Below are 24199 nucleotides of genomic sequence, written 5' to 3'. Positions count from 1 at the left end.
GCCAACTGATGACCTAATGGAATGCTGTTTTTAAGCTAAGATTAAGCACTGTCCTTCATATTAGTAGCCTCTCACCTCAGACCTTTCAGAACTGGCTGCTCATGTGTGCCTGGGTCCATTTTCTAGCCCTGGTTTTAAGGAAATTTTGAGTTTTAAGAGCTATTTTACCTGAAGGGACTGGAGGTTGGGGTAGTACTTCTGCCTGTAACTGGTGGTGTTCCAGGTTTAACATCAATGCCACCTCCAAAGGCCTTCAGGTCCATTTCTGATATCTGAAAAGCACAACAATGGACATGCCAGATCTCACTGAAACAAAAATGACATTTCCCAGGTAACTGTCAGCTTCCCTCACATTTTCCCCAATGAAAATAGGTCACTGAAATGGAGGTGGAAGCCAGACTCCACAACAGCTTCTCTGATACAGGACAACACCAGCACCTCTGCATTACTTGGCACTACCAGCACTGGTACTGGATTTCCAGCTTTCTGTGCAATCAAATAGATTTTATGACTTATTTCACCCATGTGGCCCAAAAAAGTTTCCTGAAAAAATTTCCTTCCCCTTCTCAGGTACCACATGAAAATATTTATGGATATAATCCTGAAAAAGACAGAAATGAGAAGTGGCCTAAGATAACCCAGTTCCATTAAAAAATAAACCAACAAAACAAAACAAAAGAGTAAAACTGGAGTTGTCATTCACTCAGAAAATCTGCAGACTCTAAATGGAGCAATGAATCTTGCATGTTATTTTGGAAAGGCACTCAATAGGATAAAATTAGGCTCTGGAACAACACAGACATGAAGCAGCATAATGGCAACAGCTGAAAGTGAGTTGCTGTTTCAAGTTGATTTTCCTCACCAGAAACCATGCTGGAACTCTTAAAATGGGGCAGTAAAGTCACCTAAGGCCACCATCATGGCTCTCTCATTTCTTGTTGACAGGAGGGATCATTTTCCAGTGCCAGCTGGAGCAGGAAACATGCTGCTCCTTGGGAAATGGGCTCATAAAAATCCCAAAGGTGAAAAGGTTTGGCTAGATCCTAGGAAGGTAGAAAACTGCATGGTGCAAACACTTCCCATGGGTGACACCTCACCTCAGTGATCTGCAATTCTGGTTGCCACTGCTGTCCAAGACATGCAAGTAACACCTGAGAGGTTTTTCTTATCCCAGCTGTGCTCCACTGGGACAGCAGGATCATTCTATACTCAAAACCACACTGAAAGTTGTATAGATTGGAGGTGCAGCTCCAGAGTTACACCTCCTGCTCTGTATTTGCCACATCTTGCTGTATTTGACAGAAATCTCAGCTGTGTTTGTGCCCCGTGGCATCACTCACTGCCCACCTGAGGGTGCACAGACCCAGGCACTAAAGAATTAAACCCTGTCTGGCTTTTCTACCTTCCCCTCCCTCCTTTTTGAAGTCAAGCAGCTTGTTAAGGTTCAAGAGACAACACAGCTTTGTAGAAATGTTTATCCAGTAAGTCTCCCAGTGTGGATACCTTTCCAGTGGCAGCAATCATGCTGTGCTGAGTTCCTGCTGGGATTAATCCTCTGAAAGGTTGGGTGACTTGGGCAGGTCTGCTGAGATTCTGAGCCTGTGCTTGTGGTGGGGTGTGTTGTAGTGGTGGCTGTAAGGACTGGGGCAGGGCAATCAGTGGCTGTGCTGTGGATCCAAAGTTGGGCAAAGAAATCTGTGATCCTGGCAAAGGTACTGTCACCTGGAAAAGAAGTACAAAAATCACCAGTAACTTATACACAAGGGACATTTTAAAACTTTCTTTACAAGCTCTGTGATTTCAGCTATACTCAAGGCAAGTGGCTAAATAAGTTCATGTATTTAACCCAGGAAGCTGCAAGCAAATAAATGAAATAGTTTGAATTAAATGGAGTTGTTTAGCCTGTGTTTCTAATCAGTTCTAATGGCATTTGGGTATCAGCTTCTCAGGAATAAAATGGCAACAAAATTCAACATGATTTTGCTGTATAAAGCAGTGAATTTCATACAACTCAGAAAATACAGGGAGAACAGAACAGCCAGTTTGAAGGGTGGATGGGGTTATTTATTTACTTCAAATAATTTTAGTCATCATGTGGACACTGCTTGTGATGAAAAATAGATTTTAATTTACAGGAGTCCCAAGAGCCAGTAGCTTAAAAAGAAAAATCAACAAAGCAGTCCTGCAATCTGAAGGATTTAGAGGTACAGAGACAGCCAAGCTTTAACACACTGAAAACACTGACCCTTCTAAAAGGTCCTTAAAACTTAATGCTATGCTTACAACAGATGACAGCCAACTTTTTTCACAGCTACTTAAAAAGAAAAAAAAGGCTCCAGCAGATAGAAACCATTAAACAACATTCTGTATACAGGAGAGAATGCTTGCAGACAGCAAGTTAAGAGTTCTTTTACAAAAGAACTCAAAAACTTAAAATAACTGGAGTTATTTTACAAACTTCCTGCTGTAGCTTACTGGTTACTGGCTGTCCTGCTTGCCTGTCTGATCACCTCCCTGCCAGCTTCCCATTTATTTTCTACCCATTTGGTATTGCTGACACACAGAGCAGTTCTGAGGTCTCCTCTCAGTGAGATTTGGTGTTTACAGACTGCACTAACCATCTGGACCTTTCTCTCTCTCCCTCCAGCATCACTAACCCAGCCCTGCCCTCACAAAGGCAGCAAATGGCTCCATCTATCACCAACACTGCCAAGTAAGTCTTTGCCTGGCACTGGAAAATGAACCATTTAAGAGAAGGATGCTGGACACAAATAATCAACATCAGCTTTGTGACTTATTAGTAACTCAATTCTTCAGTGCAATAGCTCTCCTGTGCTATCACTTTTCACTTCTTGCAGTTTAGAGTTAAAGATTGCTGTCCCAACACCTCCACCCTCTCTTCCCACAAAAGCCATCAACAACAACAACAACAACAACAACAACATGCTTTTAAGAATACAATTTAGGAAATTTACCATGCCATAGTTTACCTGCTGGAGAGCACTGGGAGACTGTGCAGTGTTGTAGAAATTGCTCTGGCCAGGCTGCTGAACTTGCCCAGAGTACAGATTTGAAGCCTGAGTGAGTGTAGCTCTGGCCTAGGAAGAGAGAGAGACACCAAGACATCAAAAATACTCAGGAGAGCAGTTCTGAGACAGCAGGACATGTTATTCTGTATTTAACCACTTCAGTAGAAACCACAGCACAGGAAACTGACAAGCTAAAGCTTTCCAGTTGTGATATAGCTCTCCTTTCCAAGTGCCAGCACCAAGTTATCACCAACAGTAACAGAAATGAACTCGGAAGCTGCAATTACTGAGAGAAGGAGCCCTGGAGCTTGGGGAACAGTTCTCAGTTCAGATCATGGTAATGCAGCTTCATGAAATTAAGAAAATTCCCTTCCAAGAGTCATTAAGATGCTGCCAGCTTGATTATCATGCAATTATCAAAGGGGTGGGCTCATCCCAAGCTGAGCAATCCTTGTGTCATTATTGCTGTCATTATCTGTATCAAACCAATGCAGAAGTTGTGGTTTTTGGAGCATTTCCTACCTGGAGAATGTGTGTGTCAATAAGCTGAGAGCCTCCCAGCCCTGAAGCTTGGCCAAGCTGATGTTCATACAAGATAGGAATAGGCTGTGTGCTGGAAGTCTGCTGGAATGCCAGGCTTGACTGTGCCTTGGCAAGCTCCTGGTGCTGCACTGCAGGGAAGTTGTGTAGGGCTGTACCAGACAGAACCACTGGTGATGGCTGGGACAAACCACTCTGCATAAAAGCTTGCTGGGATCTGCAAGAGATTCAAGCATTATACAGGAAAAGGCAGTCAGAGCTCAACAACATTGCCACCAAAAATTAAGAACACAAGTTATATTATTTAAATGGATTTAGCTCTACTGAAGGGATTTTCACTTGAGAAAGGCAGATTTTTCTGTTTACTCTGCACACAACCAAGCAGCAGATGCTACTAAAGGCCAAAGGAAAAAATAAGTAGGTTTTTTATTTAAATTTTGAACTACATTTAGCTATTTATATATGCATGCTAAAATAGCTTCTGTGTAACATAACTGGCACATCCAGAAGCTCCCAGTTCTCAGCTCCTGTGCCATAAGGCAGGATGGTGGAGCAGCACCACATGTGAACAACTCCACTTAGTCATAAAGGAAAGTGCTTTGTCCCACTGGCTTCACAGATCTCCTCAGTCCAACTTTTAATAGTTACAGGTTAAAACACAGGATGCTGACAGCTGCAGTTTCCAAATGAATGCTTTGGCTTCAAACCAGTGACACAGCCAAACACTAAAGCCTTTAATTTTAATCAGGGATTACATGGCCTTGTCACCAGCAGGGGGAAGTTGGAGTTTGTTTAAAAAACAAAACCAAAACCAGTACAGCAAAGCACCACAACAGATACACTTGTCCTGTAATTAACATTCTCACAGCTGAACTATGAGCACTGGAGAAAGCTTTCCAGAACACATTATCTTCAAAGCAGCCAAAAATATTTCCACAAGCTTTTTTTTTTAATTCTGTTGGTGCTATTTTTAAAACCAGTAAGCTGCACACCTCCAATCTTGCACCTTTGAGATGTGGCAAAAGCATTCCTGGTCTTATAAAGTGCAAACCCCCCAACTCCATTAGTACTGGGGTTGTGTGATCAGCCAGAAGCATTTATTTACTCTGGCCCAGGTGCCAGGCTGGTTGTGTTTCTGCAGCTTGCCAACTGTTTGCACCAACTTCAGTCAGCTGTGGCAGTACAGTCAGGTTTGGGCTCAACAGTCAGACAAGCACAAGGTCAGGATACACCTGTAGTCAATCAAACCTTCTGTGGCTTCAGACTTTTCCACTGCACCCAGCAGGTTTTAGTACAGCACAACCAAAACCCTCTCATTAAATTTCCAGTGAAACTTTCTCAGAGTGAAACTAAGAAAACCTGTCAGAATGACAGCACTGTCAATCAGTGTTGGTAGGAACTGCAAGGAATCTCTGGAAAGCCTTACAGCAGGAATGGGGCTATCAATGCCATTTGTTACTACTGGTCTTCCAGTAGCAAACAGAAAACAAATTCTGCAACATCCCCAGCTACCCCCTGCACATCTGAAGTGAAGTTTCTACCATCTGTGGGGCTCAAAGTAGGATTCTGAAGCATCTCCAGACTCCAGTGGTGCTTTGATGAGAAAACACCAATTACTGAATTAAAAAGGGACACACACACTCCTCCTTTTATTCTCCTAGCATGAAAAACTGATGCTTTCAGCTTTTCAGCCTGGTTTCCTAAGGACACAAGTATGATGCATCATTTTGGAACCCACATCTTCACAACTACATCTGCACATGCAGACTGACCAGGAACTTGCACACAAGAGTTCTCAGACAGACAGACAAAGATATCCTGGGGGAGGCAGGCAGATGAGGCAGCTGGAGAGCACAGAACACCACTCTGGGGGGAAGCAAGTTCTATATATTTTGCCACTCAAAAAAACCCCAAGAAATCTGCTTATGCTACCTACCTGTAAGGTTGTAAGGAGGAGTTGAACAACTCTTGGGCTTGTGAGACAGCTGGTGCTGCTCCTAAACTCAGCTGAGCTTGATGCTGTCCTTGCAGAGGTGCATAGATGGGGATGGGGATCTGCTGAACTGAAGCAGGCTGCACAAAAAAAAAAAAAAAAAAAGCCATTAAATATACAAGGATAAAAGTCACACAGAATATCTACAGTTAAATGTGTGCCAGGATTTCTGTTATGTTATAGAAACCAAAGAATGCCAAAACCCAAGGTTGCATGGAGAGCTGGTAGTGCTCCCATTCAACAAAATTATTTCTTTGTTGAATTTTAACAAATTATTTTAGTTATTTCCTATATTTTCCTATATTATTTTAGTTATTTTTAGTTATTTCCTTGTAAATAACCAGCAGATACTGAATGGAACATTTCTGTGTGTACAGAACAAGTGCACAAGGTTACACACTAGTTTGTACTACAAACCTGAGTAACCCTGCACTAATACTGGCACACAAACCCCTGCCATCAATACATACTTCTACATTCAGTGTATTTGTGAGTGCAGGCTTATTCTCCCAACTTTTATGAGAAATGCTTTCATTCAGGAAGAGCAGAAATCAAACACCCCCTGCACGCAGCAGAATGAAATAACAAGGGTAGCATGAGCTCATTTTTGCAGTCTCTGCCCCCAGTACCTCAGTGGGAGATATTTAAAGGCAAAATGAACAGGGAAAGGACAAAAAGATAAACCAGAAATCTCTGAATACCTGGGAAAGCCCTGGTTGAAAGCCTTGCTGCTGGGCCAGAGAAGGTGGTGCCAGCCTTGCATGTTGGGTGTTGAACAGATGACTTGTATCCATATAAAAGGCTGGGATTTGAGCTGCAGTACCTCAGGAAGAGCAATACAATTAGTACCTGATTCCAAACATCTCCCTGCTAGAAAGGTTTTCATGAAGAGTTAGAGATACAGCCAGTGCCAGTAGTTCTCAGTGTGCCAGCTACCAGAGACTGGGAGCAGAAACAGAACTCAAGAGCTGGGTGCTACACCAGCCTTGGCAGCTTTTCAATTCACCCCTTACTGCTCCTGCATGTGCAGCTTCAGTCCCCTGCAGTTCTTGGGGGACAAGCATCAGATTCTGTCCAAAATAGGGTTTTGGGTGAAGGAAGAACAGGCTGCAATGTCATGTAATTTAGGTTTACTGTATGTAGGGTTTTCTTTAAAGAAAAATGCCATGATTCTAAACACCATTGTAGCACTTTAAAGTTAAAATAGTTAAGACTTAGTCACTCATGGCCTAAAGTGATTTACAATTCTGAAACAGAGTACCTCAGGAGATTCAAACTTACTTTCCCACACAATCTAACAAGACAGCATTATCTTTACACTTACTGATGGAAACTTGCATATTTGGAGTGAGACAATGAACTGAGTATTTGCTTACAGAATGCTCTCCATCAATTCTGTCTTTACCTCAGATAAAACCAGAACTGAATTCAACTCTCCAGCTTCAGAACTCCAAAAAAGCAGAGAGGTGGCTTCTCAGCCATAAACACTATTACCTGCTGCAGACTGAGACACATAGACCTGGGGACTCTGCTGCTGCTGGGCAATGAGGGATGGCATGCAGCTCAGCTGGGAAAAGTGACTGGCAGAAGCCAGGCTGCTTGTCTGCAACTGCTGTGGTTTCACTTTACAAATGTTAGGAGGGTCTGAGGTGCTTGCAGTCTTCGTACTCAGGGAAGAGGTTGTGTAAGTTCCAGCTCCTGGAAGGAGAGAATCAAGTTGTACATCATAAAGCAGCTAAAGAGATTTCAAAGCCTCATTTTGCAGTGGTCAAAGTTTTGGGGCAGCTATGCAGCCTCAGCCACAACTGCTTAACAACACTGAAACCTAAAGCAGCTGTTTCCATCAGTGTGGGATGGACAAGGAGAACAACTCTGTTAAGTCCACTGTTATGGTTGAAGCACTTCCTAGAGATCTCCTTTCTCAAGTACAGGAATATTTAAAAATACTGCAGCAGACATCTTGGTTATTCCAACAAAATACTGGAATTTACAGTGGTTGTGCCTCTCATATTGAGAGCTGGGCTCCAAAGAAAAGCCTTTCTCAGCATGCACTTCAGTTGGGATTTGGGCACATGATTTGATATTCTAAGGTGCAAAGATTTAGTCAGTTATAGCATCTGTGTTTGTTGCTAAAAATCAAACCAGAAACCAGCACTGCTTCTGACCAGCTGCTGGACATTTGCTCTGCCTACCCTGAGGAGCTCTTGGTATAAGCTGTCAAAGCTTTGACTCCAATAGCAAGAGCACAACTACAAGTAGGACTGTGACTAGCTGTCAAAACTATCATCTGCTCCAAAATCTCCTCACTTGCCTTCATTCAGTTAAAAACATGAAGACAATAAGGCAGTCAACAGAAGTTTACCTCCTCTTTCAAGCCCATGTAAGTAGAATAGGCAGAGATATCATCTTAATATGCTTTTCAGCTGACTGGAACAGGTGAAGCAGCTAAATTAAAAATAATTTAAAGGTATTTGGGAAGCTGCTGTTCAGATCTGACATTTCATACTAGCATAAAACTTGAGTTATCTTTGTGTTAAAGTGAGTGCCAAATGGAATCTCATCCCTTGAAAGACAACCAGGGGACAGTACAACAGGATGCTACAGTCTTGACAGCTGGTACCTGACAGTGAAGTTGTTGGTGTAACTGAGGCCACAGGAATAGGGGGCATTGATGCACTAGAGAAAGAGCTGTAAGTACCACTGCTTGGCCCAGTGTTGCTGCTGCTGCTGCTGCTGCTGCCACTGCCACCAGCGATGGGAGATGCTGCTGAAGTCACTGGGGAATTCTTCTCCCCCATGTTTGGGGAATTCTCCCATGCTTTGCGTGCAGACTCCATCTATTTAGAAGAAAACAAATTTAATTCATCTATTAGGAAGTTTCGACCAGTCAAACAGTCCTCTTTTAGCAGTTCTTTTTAGTTAAAAAGGCAATTCAAGGCTTCATGCCAGCCTCTTTTTTAAGTCACCATAATCGTGCAACTCTGTTCATGCAAAAAGCATACAGCCTTGAATTGGAGCTGCTTCTCTGTTCCAACTGCACACGTGCACAGTTCATCATCTCAACATTCAATGCTCACAAGAGAATTCACTCAGGCTGATTTGGCTTGGTTTTGTTTGCCATGAAAAGCAAGAGGCACAGTGACCAAAAGAAAGGCAAAAAACCCTCCAAGTATTTCCATAAAGTCACTTGCTAACAAGTTATTTGGGCCATTTCAATGAAACAGCCTGTTGCTCTCTTGGTAAATATCATCCACTTTCAGTGACCACCAAAAATATCTAATGCACAAGTCAGTAAACACAAGAGCAATCAAATTTAGATTTCCAAAGCAACCATTGCTGAATGAACTATCAGGAGCTGACACAGCTTGTGTGTGCTGCTTTACAGGGATGCTAAAAATGCTTCATGCTCCCCTATTTGTGAATTAATTTGGAGTCTAATCTTGCACAGCAAGGGATATGAAATTTCAATTTAAATATTTTATACACAGTCATCTTCCACTAAAAGCAGAAAGAACTATTGGGTTGCTGCAGCCCATAAAAATCTCATGATTGCTACATAGGACACACAAAGCCAAATCTGACCTGAGACACTTCTGAGGAGCTACTGGAAAGGAAATATTAAGGCTACACTCAACAGATTGAAGGCTTAAATGCAGCCCAGGGACTTCTCCACAACCTTCAGCTGTCTCCAGTTGAAACAAAAGATTTTGCTAGCAGAGGTGTATGCCATAGGCTGAAATTGCTCACCTGGCAGCCTACAAGCTCCTGAAGGCAGGAGTCTTTAATGGTATTTGTAAATGGACACATACATGTTCACCAGTACACCTGACCTCACTGCCTTGACCAGCAGAGTGCCCTAACTGGGAGTAGCAGTCCCAGAAAGGTCCCATTTCCAACCTACCCTGCTTGACACCAGCTAGGCACAGCCAAACATGACCAAACATGCCTGAGGTTATTTGTCTGGATGCTTCCCAAGGGATAAAAAAGCAAAGCAATATCCAAAGAAGTAACAGCTGATCAATACACACTCAGGTGGGAAGTGGAGTTCTGTACTCCTCAGAGTAAAGGGAGAGGAGGGAGACTTTGTATCACATTAAATTATTTTGAGGTAAGTCTCCCAATTTTCCTTTTTGAGACCATCTTCCTCAGCAATCACACTCAGGGTTTCCCCTCCACAACATTTTCTTCCAAATTGGTTCTGAGTCTTAGGGAGGGCAAACTTCAGAATTTATTGTCAATCTGCTGGAAAGGAATTTGCTCAAGGTGGAGCACAGGTAAGACTGCAGGATCCTTCCTGAGCACCAGAGGCTGTGGTTAAGTCAGGCTCACCACCTTGGACTGCATTGGTGTTAAGAGGAAGTGAAGAACCTGGGAAAGTCTAAACAGAGAAGGTGGAGAAGCTTCTGTGTTGAGTTTAATAATGGTGTGTTGAAGGAACTACTCATGTCAAAGCTAAGGTATAACACACTGCATTTAGTCTTCCAAACCTAACCACTGCCAAGATTCCAGATAATCCCACCCTTCCCCACCACCAACATGCAATAATGGGCATGTAACAGTCCTGAGTTTTCCAAGTTTTTCTTTTAGAGAGCTCCTTAAGAATCTCTAACTTTCTGAGCCAGAAAAAAGATGCAAAAGAGACTGGTACTGCAGGAGTGCCCGTGCAGCACCATCCACAGACCAGACATAAAAGAGTAAGAGGCTCTAAACTGAGAGCTGGGAAAGTGCTGGAAAGTTGTGGGACATGGAGAGCACAGGTTGGATTTCCTGGTTGCTTGAGGTTTATCTTCACTGCTGACCCACTGAGGCCTCCACAGTGCAATAATGGCCCAGTACACATCACCCAAAAGCTTTACTGGAGATAAATGCCACTGTGCTATAATCTGCCAAAGTTTTAAGTGATCAGAAGTCAGAATGTGTCACATTCTGTACCAGATGCCTACACAGGCACTTCAAATGGAACCCTGGAACATGGAGAAGGACCAAGCAGTTCAATTTAAGACTGCCTTGGGCTTCCTTTTGCTTGTCTCCTACCAATAGTCCTGCCAGCAAAGTCCTCAAGAGATGTCTGCCTTAGTAAAAGTGTCTTGAGCAAAGTTACTCCAAGGAAACCAGATCTCAGCAAGTCTTCATGTGAGCACCTTATACCTGCACCCTGACAGAATGATGCCAAGTAGCTGCAGCAAGTGGGGCTGAATTCCCCTGTTGAGTCTCCTCAGAGACAGCTTTCTGTGATAGGAGATAAAGGAAAGAGGAGATGCAAGGGTTACTCCTTTATAGAGCAGAGCCTGGAGATTTTGTTCTTTTAAATGGAAGGCAAGAAATGCTTTCTTCCCTCAAAGATTATATTGAAGAGGATGGCACACAGAGCAGCTCTGCTCTGCCTGGACCAGAAAGCCTGTTGCAAAAGTGACAACCTCAGTGTGTGCTTTAAAACAAGTTTGTTGCCTTCAGCAAAAAGGAGGCAGAGTTCCAGTGGCAACAAAAAAATAAAGACATGATAGAGAAAGCTACTTCTAAATGCCATTCCATTCAGCTTTTGGTCAGTGTTCTTCAAGGCAGCATCAAAACAGGGATCTGCAACATATTTTGTTAGCACACCCACTGAGAAAGCAACCAAATCACCAACAGCAGAAAAACCTGCAAGATGAATGCCACAAACAGTCTGCTCTGTAACTGAGCAGTGTGACATCCTTTGCAGCATGGTGGCACAGTAACACTCCTACCTGTATTACCTGGCCATCAGGTACCCAAGTGACAAACAAGGAGATTGCTGCTTCAGAAAATGCTTTCAGGCGCCAGAAAGTCAGAGCATGAGAACTCATGGCACAGGAGTGCACCAGGAAACTACATTTGGGTAAATTACTTGTCCCTCTCCAGCCCTCTCCCCATTTTTGCTGGTCTGTTGTTTCCATGTGTGTTACGTTACTTTTTTTTTCAGGAAATAAAGTGTTAACAAAAGGAAAGCAGAGATTCAACAAGAGATATTAATAACTCATCTGGAGAGAAGAAGAGCAAGCAGCTGTCAAACCATGGCAGTGAGACAAGTCCCACTGTGACTGACAAGCAAGCTTCTCTAGTGTGTTAGTTCTGCCTCCAATACCTGGTTTTATTTCCTCTTTTAAAACTCTAAGAGCTCAAACATCACTCCTCTCAACACTAGAAGCAGCAACAACATTTCTGCTGGTTCAGTCACAATCACAAAGCCCAATCCTGTGCACAAAAAAGCCCAAACAAGACAAACCAAAAACCACCAAACCCCAAAACTCCTAAAGATACAACAGCAAAGCTAGAGCCTAACTCAGTGTTAGTGAGTTATGCAATGCACACAGTCCAAAATCCAACAAAAGCAGAAACACCACTCAAAATAATCTACACCCTTGCTCTAGACTGGAGAGCAGAAAACAACAGAATATTTATAACACAACAAAACATCTCCTGCCTGGCTGACCAACCTGCCCTTCACAGACACCAACACACCACCTACACTGCATTATTTAGACCTTTAGCCATCCAACTCAGAACAGCACTGATCACAGCACCAAAACCTTACAGCTAAGAAGAAATCCAGCTGGGCTTCCCAAGCAACTCCTTACAGCTTTTAATACCAAACCAGGCAACTTGCTCTCAAAAAATCCTGTCAGATCTGATGGTTTGCCCTATGGTACAATGCTAAAATCTTTTTTTTTTCTCATGGCATTGGGTGCCAAGATTGGTTGAGATGCCAAGTGTTAATGCAAAATGGGGTTAGAGACTGATACATTTCAATGCATCCTTTGATAGAGTCTTGTGTTTCAGCCATCCGTTTATGTGCAAAAGCAGTTGAGCAGAGGAAACAAAGGAAGGCTCTAAAAAAAAAAAAAAGGTTCACCAGCAAGTTCTCCATTAACTTTTTTTTTTTTTTTTTTTTTTTCCCCTGCATGCAAGAAAACGACCCTTAGAGGGATGTGGTACATACCTTGAGGGTGAGGTCGACGGTAGCGGGAGAAACTGGAGTTAGGCTGGAGCTCTGTTGTAGAGTCTCCCTCCTAGGGAGGGGAAGGGTGTGGGGCAGGGGCACCTGAAAGGCAGGCAACACACATCACATTCTAACTATGTCTACTACCAAAGCCCCAGAAAAGCAAAGCTCAAGCTTTATTAAGTGAGCTACAATTTCTTCAAGGCTTGAGCGTTTGGCAGGGAGATTTTGATTAAAATCATCTGTGAAAACCTGACAGGCAGGAAAAGGCCACTCAGCAGGTGCTGAGATGCTTCTCATCTCTCTTGCTGAAGACTAAGGTTCTAAAGTGTCTGTGTCTTCTGCCTAAACAAATACCAATTTTTCTGCTTTGGGATTCACTTTATTAAGCACCATTTCAGTTCACTGATATACAAAAACTCTTCCTAAGCCACATTTGGCCCCTTCTGTACCAAGAGATGGGCTTTGTGACCTTGAGTTCTGAAACGTGGTTTCTGTAAAGAGGAAGCTATAAACCTCTGAAGTCACAGGACCATGAAAAAAACCAAAACAGATTTGCCACCCAATAACTGAATTCAGGTATCTTCTCTTCCAAAAGATGGAAAGATGTGAAACTTAGGGAAATAAACTTGCCATAATGCTACTGCTATCTTTGCCTCAGAAAACACTGATGGTTTTCTTTGAAGTTTTAAGTGATATGCATCAAAAATACTCCAGTGTCCAGGTTATAACTTCTGACCATTTCTTTCTCCATTCAGAGCACAGCTAATGGATTTGCACTGGATGAGACAGAGCTAACCCAAAAGACAGAGATACTGAAAGCTTTGAAGCAGATTATAGCACAGATCCTTTGTGGCCAGGAGCCCCTCTTTCCTGTGTTGCAAATCCAACATGCCACAGGGGAGCATTCCCTAACAGCATTAACACAAAAGAATTCAAGTCTTCCACACGAACCACCAAAGGCATAAACCACAACACCACCAGAAAATCCAGCAGAAGAGTAAGCTCAACCAGCATGGCTTCAGAACTGCAGTACAGAATGCTGCAGGAAGCTGAAAAGCATTGCTTAGATGGGATTCACAAGACACTGCCATAAAACCCTCTGATTGTACTGCATGGTTTTTTTTCTCTCACAATCAAGAAGTGACTCAGCTCTGAGCTATTTCTCCTTCTGCTACTCCAACAATAAAAACCACAAGATCCAAGTTCACACCCTGACATCCCAGCACACTCCAAACAAACTTGACTCTACTATAAGTCACAACCCAGCTGGTCCACTCCAATTGCCACACCACACTCACACAGTCAGGATCACTGGGTTTAGGAGGCTGCCAGCATCTCCTCTCTGTAGCAACTGAACACCCCAAACCCTGCCCTCTGCTTTCAGAAGCCATGGAGCTGCTTCCCTCTACATTCAGTTGTTGTGATTCCAGGCTACAGTTCAGAATTGCTTCCTTTCTCCAAACTCACCTACAGAGTTTTACTACTGGTACCAGGTTCAAGTCCCAGCTGCTGCTGAGATGTCTATCCTTGTTTTTTTAAGATTGTCCTAGAAACCTCTCCACTTTCTGTGCTCTTCAGCTCATTGTGGTTGTTCAAAAGGCAAGAAAACACTTGGCAAATTCCAGAACAGATACTAATCAAACTGTCCTTCAGGGCAAGATAACTGGCCAATGAAAGTTAATATGAAAGAAACCCTAGTGACTTGGTTACTGAAGGCACTATTTTGTGCTTCAAAGTGTGAAAATATTTTCTTGTCTTCAAAGTCAAGATGCTCACTGCAATAGACTTACGTTCGTCACCAAAGTCTCCTCCATTTTTGTACTGCTAGTAGCCACTGTGTTAGGATGAGAAGAAGGTGTAGTGTAGTCTGTTACAGACTCCTGTGAAGAAAAATAATTCCATTAAAATATCTCCCTTATCTAAATTAGATTTTTAAGTTTCTTGGACAGAGGTCAGCCTTCCTACAGGAGGAGTTCACCAAGCAACAGAAGATAGGAATTTCACACCATTTTTTTTTTTTTTTCCCTTAGGAGACATGTCCAGAAATCCTTGCTGCTGAATTGCTACTGAGGTCAGAAGAATTCTCAGGAGATTTGGTTTGCCTCATGACCTCACAAAGAACATCTTAAGGCAAGTCAAAATACAGCCTGTAAAGCAGGGATATAAAGTGATGTACTGCCTGGGCACTAGTTCAATAGCAGATACATTGAACTGTGGAGGAATAACATCATTTATCACTCAAGATGCTTTAGCCACCTGCTGTCACTTTAAGCCTATTTTATAAGTAAAAAGTCTTAGCTGAAAGCTTGCTGTAGCTTTATCAGAAATATATACAGAATACAGAAATAAGGAGTTATCCTATGACAAGCAAGGCCTCCAGATTAAAAAGATAGGGATAGCTGCAATATGCAAACCCACTTCCTTTCCTTTAAGTCCTGTCTGTGAAAGCCACAAGGTGAAGCCTGTACCTCCTGATTTCTGCACTGGGCAGTGATTTCAATGAAGAAAAGGGCTGAAATTTCCAGGCTTTCCTTGAAGCTCATTTGTCACAGTTAATTTGGACCTTCATGTGCTCAACGAGCAACTGCACTGACCTGGTTGTGGCCAGTGATTATTGTGTCTCAGCTTCCTGATGGAAGTCTCACTGGAAACACTGCCAGCTCTTGAGAGAAAGGGGTAAAATGAAGAAAAAAACACTGGTCCTTGTGTGAAGCCACACTGAATATTGTGTTTTTAGTTTGTCTCACTGGATCCCTAACCCAGCAGATTCTAGACAGGCAAACAAGTATGACCAGAACCTGACCCACAGACTTGGTTACTCTGAATCAGCCAACATCCACTCTCCAGCAAGCACAGCAAACTCCAAAGCTTTCCATGCCTGAAGACCAGACCAGCTCTATCATGTTGAGAGACCCAAACACCCAGAAGGAACTGAAGGACAAACCAACAGCAGACTCCTGATGAGCTCCTGGACTTGCCAGCACATCATGACTCTGGAGGCACAACCCACATAATGCTTGTTTAATGGCATCCAACCAGCATAAGCTGTTAAAAACATGCACACTCAGTTTACTCCTTCAGCCCATGGCAATGTCTCCTAAAAGAGCATTTACAGCATTAAGATCCTAACTGGCAAATAACAAAGAATCTTCCTTAAAAGGATGAGTTTATTTTGGCTAAAGAGCAGGACAACAAGCAGAGCCATAATGTGGTGAGAGGACACATCATGCACATTGGCTTATTTTTGTATTTATGAAGGAAACAGAACTAGTTTCTCTATTTAGTTACACCCTTTGCTTGTTAAACTAGTGAAATGTGAGATATGTTTCCCACAGTCTGAACTGATGTTTTGTAACCTCCAAGTTGTACATTTATATTTGATTCCAACAGGCAACCTTAGTTTGGGCAGAACAAGGCAAGTGCACCAGGCTGCTTTGATCACCAGGTTCTAATGAAGTAAAAAACCAAGAAGGCAGTGAATGAAGTTATTTTACTGCATAAGCAAGTTCTTCATATAACACTACTAAAATTCCTGCACTGTTTGGATGCTAATTTTACAGGGTGTCAGCATGAAAATTCCTTTTGAAAGAAATTAAGCCTATTGCCAGCCTTTTCACTTGGGAACCTTACTGCACAAACCCACCTTTTCACTAGAATTAACACCAAACCACTGTACCACCTCTGGTGCCTTAGTGCAATGCTGAGCAGTGCTCCCAGGCTGAGTACCTGCTGACCACAGAGATCACACAATGCTTTAAGGCAGAACACCACCACACATGGTAGGTTAACCACCATCCTTCATTTACTGGTACCTTTAAGTCTAGAGTCTCTGCTGGATATGGCTTATCACCATAAAATGTTGTAATTAATCAGAGTGATTCCCCTGTACTACTGTTTTACTGAAGAAATCAACTAATTACACCTTGTTGTAGCTAGTAAGAGCCATAATAGCAAGAGAAAAAAGCTGTACATGCTGTTTGAGTTATCTATTAGTTATTCAGACCTGAAGAAAAAGAAGAGGCAAACTCTTTGTAACTACCTACTTTGCCCAAAAAGAAGAGATCCCAAAACCTATAGTGACTTTATGAACAAAAGGACTAAGCAGAGCTCAGAGCTGACCTTGCCATTAAGGATCAGGTCACTCAATGGGATTAATTAGCTATTTGATTTGTTCCTGATTTACAGAAATCACCCAAACCAGAGAGCTTGTCGAATGCTCAGAATCTATTCTCAAGCACAGCCTGTGTCCTTTTAGACATCATCTCAAAGACACATCAGCTCCCTGTGCAAACATTTCTGTGCCATGTCCATGACCAGGTATTGCTGCTTGGTGCTGTGATCTGAAAGCTTCCAAACTTTGGAGATGATGGGATGGGGAAAAGCAAGAGGTGTTTTACCCAAATTCAGAGTCTTACACATCAGATTGTCTTGACTCCAAAAAGACTGTAAAATCCAAGAGAAACAGTTGCTTCAGAGCATCATGCTTTTGTTCTGAACTTAAACATCTCACCAGTATGATTTTATTTACACAGTTTCTATAAGTTTTGTATGATTAAATGCATATGCTTTTATGACTGATGTCATCTCACTGCCCTTATGACTAAGATGTCATCACTTCTCTCATGAGCAATGGAAAGAGCATGAAAACCAGAGAAAATAGGAGCAGTGCAGATCAGTACAGAAACTCCAAGGCCAGAGCAGTATTCCAACCCATTTAAACCTCTCATGTTAGTTTTCAAGTCCTGCAAAATCTAGATGAATCTTATCCAATAAAACTGCAGATTGTTGGTTCAACTTCCACAGAATTAAATGCAAAATGTGACCATCCTTTTCCTAGAAAAAAGTTTTAGTGATGCCCCAGGAACTACTCATGACAAAAGAATTCAAAAGCAAACCTGGACTGCAATATTTAGATCTATTATTAAAGGCTTCTATTAGCAACCACTTAATGAGGGAATTATTGGAAATTTTAACATTCAGAATAAACTGGGAAAATTTCCTTTCACTCCAGTCTTTCCTCCAGAAGCTTGATGCTTCAGTACTGTGGTAGTTTAAAGAACCTTGGCAACCCATGTCTATAACTGAGGCCAGAAAGGAACAAAATCCAGATCAAGAAGATCTCAAACTTCAAAAATATAATTGTAGAGAGGCAACCATGCTGATTTTAGTAGAGTTACTCTGTATTGAGTTAGCCTGGAGTAATCAGCAAAGACATATTCCCTATTTTGTGTAAGAATAAGAACCATCTCTTATCTGGAGCTCTGGTCACAGGAGCTTGAAAGACAGAAAGCTCATGACACACATACAAAGAGCCTTCTCACCAAATACTTGAGCAAGCTGCTGTTTCTGGCTCTACATTTCTGATTCTGCATACAAGAAGGGCACTTCATCCATTTCTGATACCAACATAAGGCACCCACACCTACATACAAGATGGAAACTGCCAGGAAGGATAAGCAATCCCAGCACAGAATTTTCTTACACATTTCCCATTCCACAAAAATCAAATTTGCAGCTACCATGTTGGACACAAATATCCTCCTGAACACTTGCTCTGTAACAACTGGGGCAGCATCTTCTGCTTCCATCACACCTTGGTGAAGAACTGCCAGAATGTTGTGGTTTTTTTCTTTTCAACTCCAGGTGAGACAGATACATTGTGACTTACATTTCAGATTCTTCAAGGATGCATGTAACTTCTGCAGAGGATCAGTTTTCCTGAATAGTATCCAAAAAAGTCTATGACTAGGAAAAGGAAGACTTAACAAGCAGCAAACTTCAGTCTAAACTCACAGAACTGCTTTACAAACACACAAGTAGCATTTTTCCTTCATGCAAGGTGTAACAATTAGCTACCACCTACACAAACTCTATGGGTTCTTTACATTTGAGATGCCAACCAGAGCTCTTGCTCAAGACAATGCTGCCATAGTGAGGGCAGTCCCCACACAGGTCCTTCAGAAAAAAAAAAGGATTTCTGTGGACATTTTTCAGCCACTGCTGTCAGTGCACCACAGCTGAGAGCTGAGCTGCAGAAGGAATCAGAGCAGCAAGCCACCATCTGACTGCTGAGCAGTTACAGAGAAGATCCACACAGACAGCTCTGAGTCCTCAGCATCCTGAAAGAGTTCTGCAAGGGGCACCTTGACAATATCCAAGCCAACAGAAGCTGACAGACTGACCCTTTGGGTAAAATGACCAAGCCCTGTCCAATGCTTCAGCATATTCCTAGTTTAGTGATTTCTTTTTTTCACAGAACAACACTAAATTCACAACTCCAGGTCCTCCAGTCACTCAGCCTATGAGTGTGCACACTCCTCTCCAGTCCTCTGCTCAAAATCAAGCACTCATCTTGCAGATATTACAGATATCCGAGTTTACACAATCTGCCTACCCCAGGCTCCAGTCCCACTCTCCACAGCAAGGCTCAGGACAGAGTTTTCATTCAATAAAGCAGCAAAAAAGTTCAAAATATTCCAAGCTAACCTCTGTACTATGGGTCTGACAAACTCCACACCACTTCTGGAGAACTGCTGAGCAGTTCAAGCAGTACTGGTATGGTTCATGTTTGCTATTCAGCAGACTCCACTGGCCAGGTAACTACCACCAGCAGACAACCAAGCCCAGGTGACATCATGACAATAATATTTTAACACAGAGTGCTCAGGAATTTGTGAGTATTTTTCTTACCTTTGTGTTTGTTGCAAACTCTGGAGCAGAGACAGATATCATAGTTCCTATTTCCGTGCTTAGTTCACTTGCTGCTTTGGTTTCCTTTGTGGTGACAGGTTCTGGGCTTCTGACAGAGGTGGGAGATGGCTTCTCCTGTCCCTCAGGCTCTCCCTGTTGGGCATCCTTCACCTTCCTGTTCTTTAAAGAACGTTCTTTCCCAATAGGACCAGGTTTATACTCTTTGTTTTCTACTGGACTCAAGTCTGGAAGCTAAGTTAGTGTTAACTTGTCAGTTATGTCTTCCCTCCCATATCCTATCCCACAAGAATATGTTAACATTTTAACAAGAACTGTGTTTAGTTCTTAAAAAAAGCTTGCCTGGAGGGTAAACATTTCCCAAGAGATTAACCATTTGAGACTAAGTGATACACCCATGAATCCCATGCATTCTGAGCATCAGGAATTGCAAACACTGTTTGCAATCAATAAATGTTTCTTGTGAAATGGTAGAGTTCAACTGTATCTTATTTCAGTTAAAACCTACAGGAGAGAGCTGCCTTGATTCTCCTGACCAGAAAAGCACAAAAAAAAGAAGTATTTATACACAAGAAAGGCTTTATATATAGACATAAAGGTTATTTTAATATGCTGAGTCAGGATTTTGCAGAGCCTCAGAAAATTAGAACAAAAGACTCTGCCTTTGTTTAAGGACACCTTGATCAACAGAGGAATTGAGCACTAAGGGGACATCCAGAAAAAAAAACCCAGATACCTATGAGCAAATGTTGCCTTAAACTGCAAGACAGCATGGCTGGAATAACAGCTGCAATTCAGTAGTTCCTTTATGTGCAGCTGAATTAAAGCAGAATAAAGAGCCTCAGGGAATCTGAAAGCTCTGCACAGCCCTGTCCTCTCTGGCTGAGACTACTCAGCCCATTACACTACAAAACAACACAAAAATCCCTTAAAGGAAGAACTTCAAATTCTATTCCTCAAGCTTTGGTAGTGGGAAGACCAGAAGCTGCTGGTATTGTCTCTATAAATACAAACCAGCTGTTTCAGGAGGCCATGAAAACATTTTACAATACAGCATCTTTGGGGAAGGAGTTCCCCAGAAGGCCCAGCAAGGACAAGATTCCAGAGGGAAGGGAGAAAACAACAGGAGAAGCAGATGCCTTAGCTCTGCAATGCAGAAAGTGGAAACCTCAGACACACCTCACCCCAAAAACTCTTTGCTCTAACAGTTTACAGAGGCAAAAATTCCTCCAGACACTTTAAGGTTGCATTGGGAAAGATAAATTGCTCTGGGGGTGGTAGGTGTGCAGGAACTGTTTGTTTGTTGGGGGCTTTTGTCACCAAGACAGTTAAAGGATTACAGCTTTCATTCAGGAGAGCACACAGAAAACACTCATCTCCAATTAACCATGTAGTCACACTTCTGCCTTTCAACCTAAAGGAGTCTTAATATCTGCTGCTAAGCAGAAAAAAGGCACTTTCTCTAGAGTGTAACATACACACTATTTAACTTTGAAGTTCAGTATTTTTAAGTGACCTCAGAGGTCAGTTTAAGGCATTCTGGTATATCTGAGGTATGGGTTTGGGATGTGCTGCATTTAATTCACCAGTATTATTAACTGCTGTGTACTTCTCTGCTGCAGAGGTTTTATATTTTACAATAAACACCATGAACTGCAGCATAAAAAACAGAGGTAAGCTTGACTACCTACCCACTCTTGCTACCCACTCTTGCTAGCTCAACTGCAGAAAAATAAATAATCCAGACATCTTTGCATTTGACTTTAAGACTTTTCAGTTCCCTATAAAAGGGGAATCCAGTTTTTTATAGCTCTAGTTCTAACTGAATGAATATTCCATTTCATGATTTGTAAGCTCTTTCTGGCTGAACTTCTTTACACATTTAAAAGTTGGTACAGAAGATCTGACCCTTTACCTTTTGTGCTTTGATGGGTCCTGCTCGAGGCTGTTTCTGTCTTTGCTCTTTTGGTTCTGGTAGCTTGTCAGTGGATTTCTCAGAAAGTACAGGGCCAACTTCATTGTCACTGCCACTGGAAGCAGGGGCTCCAAACTGAATAGTTTCTATCCCAAGATCAACTCCACCTTCTTGCCCAGGCTTTGTCCCCTAGTTAAAAGGTAAACATTTAATGCATTTCAAGATTTTACAGCAGCACATCACTACTGGGTCAGAAGAGAGCACAAGGTATGCTAAGATGAAAACCACTAAAAGGGTACTTCTGCCAGCAAAAGCAGCATTTGTGACTGCAGCAGATTTGCAAGAATAAACAATATACCAATACACTTCCCCCTCCTCAAGTTCCTAGTGTTTATAGCACCTCAAGGAAAAAACCCCAACCAAACAACTAAATAGTGAAGGCATCACAGGACCAAGGTGATAAACTGGTAAAGAAAGAGGAGAGGGACAAGTGCAATATCAAGATGTCCAATTCAGGCTGAATATTCTCCTGAAAGTTAAAAAATTCATGTTCAGTTCAAGAGGATTAAAGAAGAAATTAAGAAATTAACAACGATTTCCAGACCTCCTTGCACAGTTAAAATGGTCTCCTAAGAGAGCTGTGTCACATTCTTGCAGTTTAAAACAAATTCAAGACCAAATAAGCCCCAAAAAATCCAATCACATGGGACTTTAAATGTAAAATTTAGGGCTATGCAAATTTCATGGGATAAGTGGAGCTAATACCATTTGAAAGCATCTCCTGCTTTTTGTATCTGTGATTAAGAAGCCACACAAAAACCACTCAGACCCTTGGAGACACCCAGTTTGTCTACACTGCTTAACACAAGTGTTCACATGCAAACTAGGCAATACTTCTAGTAAAGAATGCACTGAATAACAGCTGCCAAGAGAACTGAGGTTTTATTAAAAGAACAGATTTTTCATGCTGCAAACATAAAAGCATTACTCTGTGTCCTGTCTTTCTGTACTACCTCCTGACTTCATGGGATTACAGACATAGCAGAATCATAGAATTGTTTGGCTGGAAAAGACCTTCTGGATCATTATGTCCAACTGTTAGCCCAGCACTGCCAAGCTCCCCACTAAACCATATCCCCTACTAGTTTAAGTATGTGCTTATCTGAATAAATGGATAATCTGTACTGAATCCTAATGATACACAAGTTGGGTAAGCTTCACGTAGAGCTACTCTTCTTCCCTTCACTCTTACCTCTGGAGATGAAGCTGAACCAAAAGATGTCAAAGGTTTGTTCCAAGCACTGACTGAAGGTGGCTGAGGGGGGCTAATGGGTCCCACTGACAATTAAGAAAGATAAGTTAGAAAAACTCCAGCTGTTGCTAATGCATTCAATAATGTTATCAACTGAGAATTATATAAATTAAATTATATAAATTATATTAAATTATATAAATTATATTAAATTATATAAATCTTGGTTCAACAAGCTTTGGTTAAGCAATTATCAAACTATTCAGCAATTAGCAATATGCCACCTATTCAGCTGCTTTCAAGTGGGGCAATCACTATGTTTGGAAACACAGATTCCTGAAAGGATTGACAGCTGCTCATTCCCAGTCAATGAAGAATGACAGCAACACAAAGCACTGAGTAATACACTGCAAAAATCTCTTTTCAGAGGTATTCATAGGTTACAGTGCCACACATGGGAATCCTGCCCCCTATTCCCTGTGCAAAATACATTCACAGGTAGAAATAAGACATCAACAGTGAGCTGCCAGTCAGCACTCTCTAAAACTACACCACTTGCCCTCCCCACCCAAAGTCCAAAAGACCTCACTTACATTTTTTGGAGATGTCATTTAGAACAGCTGTAGGAGGCACCTTGTTTTCCCATAATTCAGCTCCCAGACCATTGTGAGCCTGGGAGTTTTGCAGCACTTTGCCTGACACTGTGTATTCTGTGCTGGCTGTTCCTCCTGTGGCTTGGCTTGGTGGCTGAACAGAAGCCTGAGGCTGACCTGGGCTCTGTGCTGTACAAGGAGGCTGTGCCTGAGCCTGTGCCTGCTGTGCAGCTGCAGCTGCTGCCTGTTGCTGCTGCTTCTTGGCAAATCTGGGTGGGAGCTTGGAATTCTGACCTCGGCCTTTTTCACTTGATCCTTTTTTGGTCCAGACCTGTGAGAAGAAACCAACTTTATTCTTAGAGCTGACTGTATGGACACCAATTACAGAATCAGAGAATCACAGAACTGTCTGAGTTGGAAGGGACCTCTAGAGATCATCTGGTCCAACTCTCCCACTAAAGCAGGATCACCTGGGGCACCTTACTCAGGACTGCATCCAGGTGGATTTTGGGAATCTCTACAGAAGGGGACTCCACAACCTCCCTGGGCAGCCTGTGCCTGAACACTGTGTAGAAGCAAAGAGCAAACCCTGTCTTTAGTTTTTGTTTGTTTTTAAGGGTATTTAACCACAAAAACAATGATTTCCCATCCATTTTCCTCTTTGAATCAACTGATACACAAACAATAACAGAAATATTCATCACAATATGAAAAATGGGGCTTTCAGCTTGGCAGTGTCCAGTCAAGAAGGACTGAATCCCAAGCTAACTGAGACTTGATTATTAACACATTCAGTTTAATTTACTAATTCTGAACAACTTAACTATCTAGTTACATTTTTAAGGGGAAAATATAGCTTCTTAGGAAGGAAGATTCTGTACAGATCACAACATCCCCAGTACTGCAAGGAGTTCTTTCCCACTATAAATGCTGGTCTTGTACCTGCACTGTTTGTTCTTCCTTCTTTCTACGCTCTTCATCTTGCAAGCGTTTTTGCTGCTTCTTAGACACCACTTCTGTGAAACCATCATCATTCAAGTTAGATTGGGAATCTTCAACTACTGTCACTTCAGGGTGATCATCAATGATCACAACACCTATAGAAAGAGGAAAGGTATAGATGCTGCTCTTTTAACAGCTTTCAGATGCAGGGCACCAAGCATTAAGTCTGCTTTAGAGTGGAGGACTATTTCCCCACACACAGACAC

General features: G+C 42.2%; 1 protein-coding gene across 13 annotated transcripts in view; it reads right to left on the bottom strand.

Annotated features, from left to right (window-relative positions):
- PRRC2C (proline rich coiled-coil 2C) overlaps positions 1 to 24199 on the bottom strand; it is a 61379-nt gene that overhangs the window by 4583 nt on the left and 32597 nt on the right. For 3 of the 13 annotated variants that reach the window (XM_030455395.1, XM_030455390.1, XM_030455391.1), the window contains exons 18-32: positions 23934 to 24088; positions 22992 to 23322; positions 22399 to 22484; positions 21147 to 21335; positions 19214 to 19465; positions 14314 to 14403; positions 12521 to 12622; positions 8183 to 8399; positions 7057 to 7260; positions 6264 to 6385; positions 5506 to 5642; positions 3552 to 3786; positions 2976 to 3098; positions 1504 to 1722; positions 169 to 272 (exon numbers count right to left, since the gene is read on the bottom strand). In XM_030455395.1, the coding sequence (XP_030311255.1) occupies positions 169 to 272; positions 1504 to 1722; positions 2976 to 3098; positions 3552 to 3786; positions 5506 to 5642; positions 6264 to 6385; positions 7057 to 7260; positions 8183 to 8399; positions 12521 to 12622; positions 14314 to 14403; positions 19214 to 19465; positions 21147 to 21335; positions 22399 to 22484; positions 22992 to 23322; positions 23934 to 24088 (2566 nt within the window). The remainder of the gene's footprint in view (positions 1 to 168; positions 273 to 1503; positions 1723 to 2975; positions 3099 to 3551; positions 3787 to 5505; positions 5643 to 6263; positions 6386 to 7056; positions 7261 to 8182; positions 8400 to 12520; positions 12623 to 14313; positions 14404 to 19213; positions 19466 to 21146; positions 21336 to 22398; positions 22485 to 22991; positions 23323 to 23933; positions 24089 to 24199) is intronic. The other 10 variants (XM_030455397.1, XM_030455396.1, XM_030455394.1 and 7 more) reach the window with 9 other exon arrangements.

The sequence above is a fragment of the Calypte anna genome, chromosome 8 (genome assembly GCF_003957555.1).
Source record: "Calypte anna isolate BGI_N300 chromosome 8, bCalAnn1_v1.p, whole genome shotgun sequence".
Classification (NCBI taxonomy): Eukaryota; Metazoa; Chordata; class Aves; order Apodiformes; family Trochilidae; genus Calypte; species Calypte anna.
The sequence above is the reverse complement of the archived record's forward strand: the minus strand, read 5'-3'. Positions and strand labels throughout refer to the sequence as shown.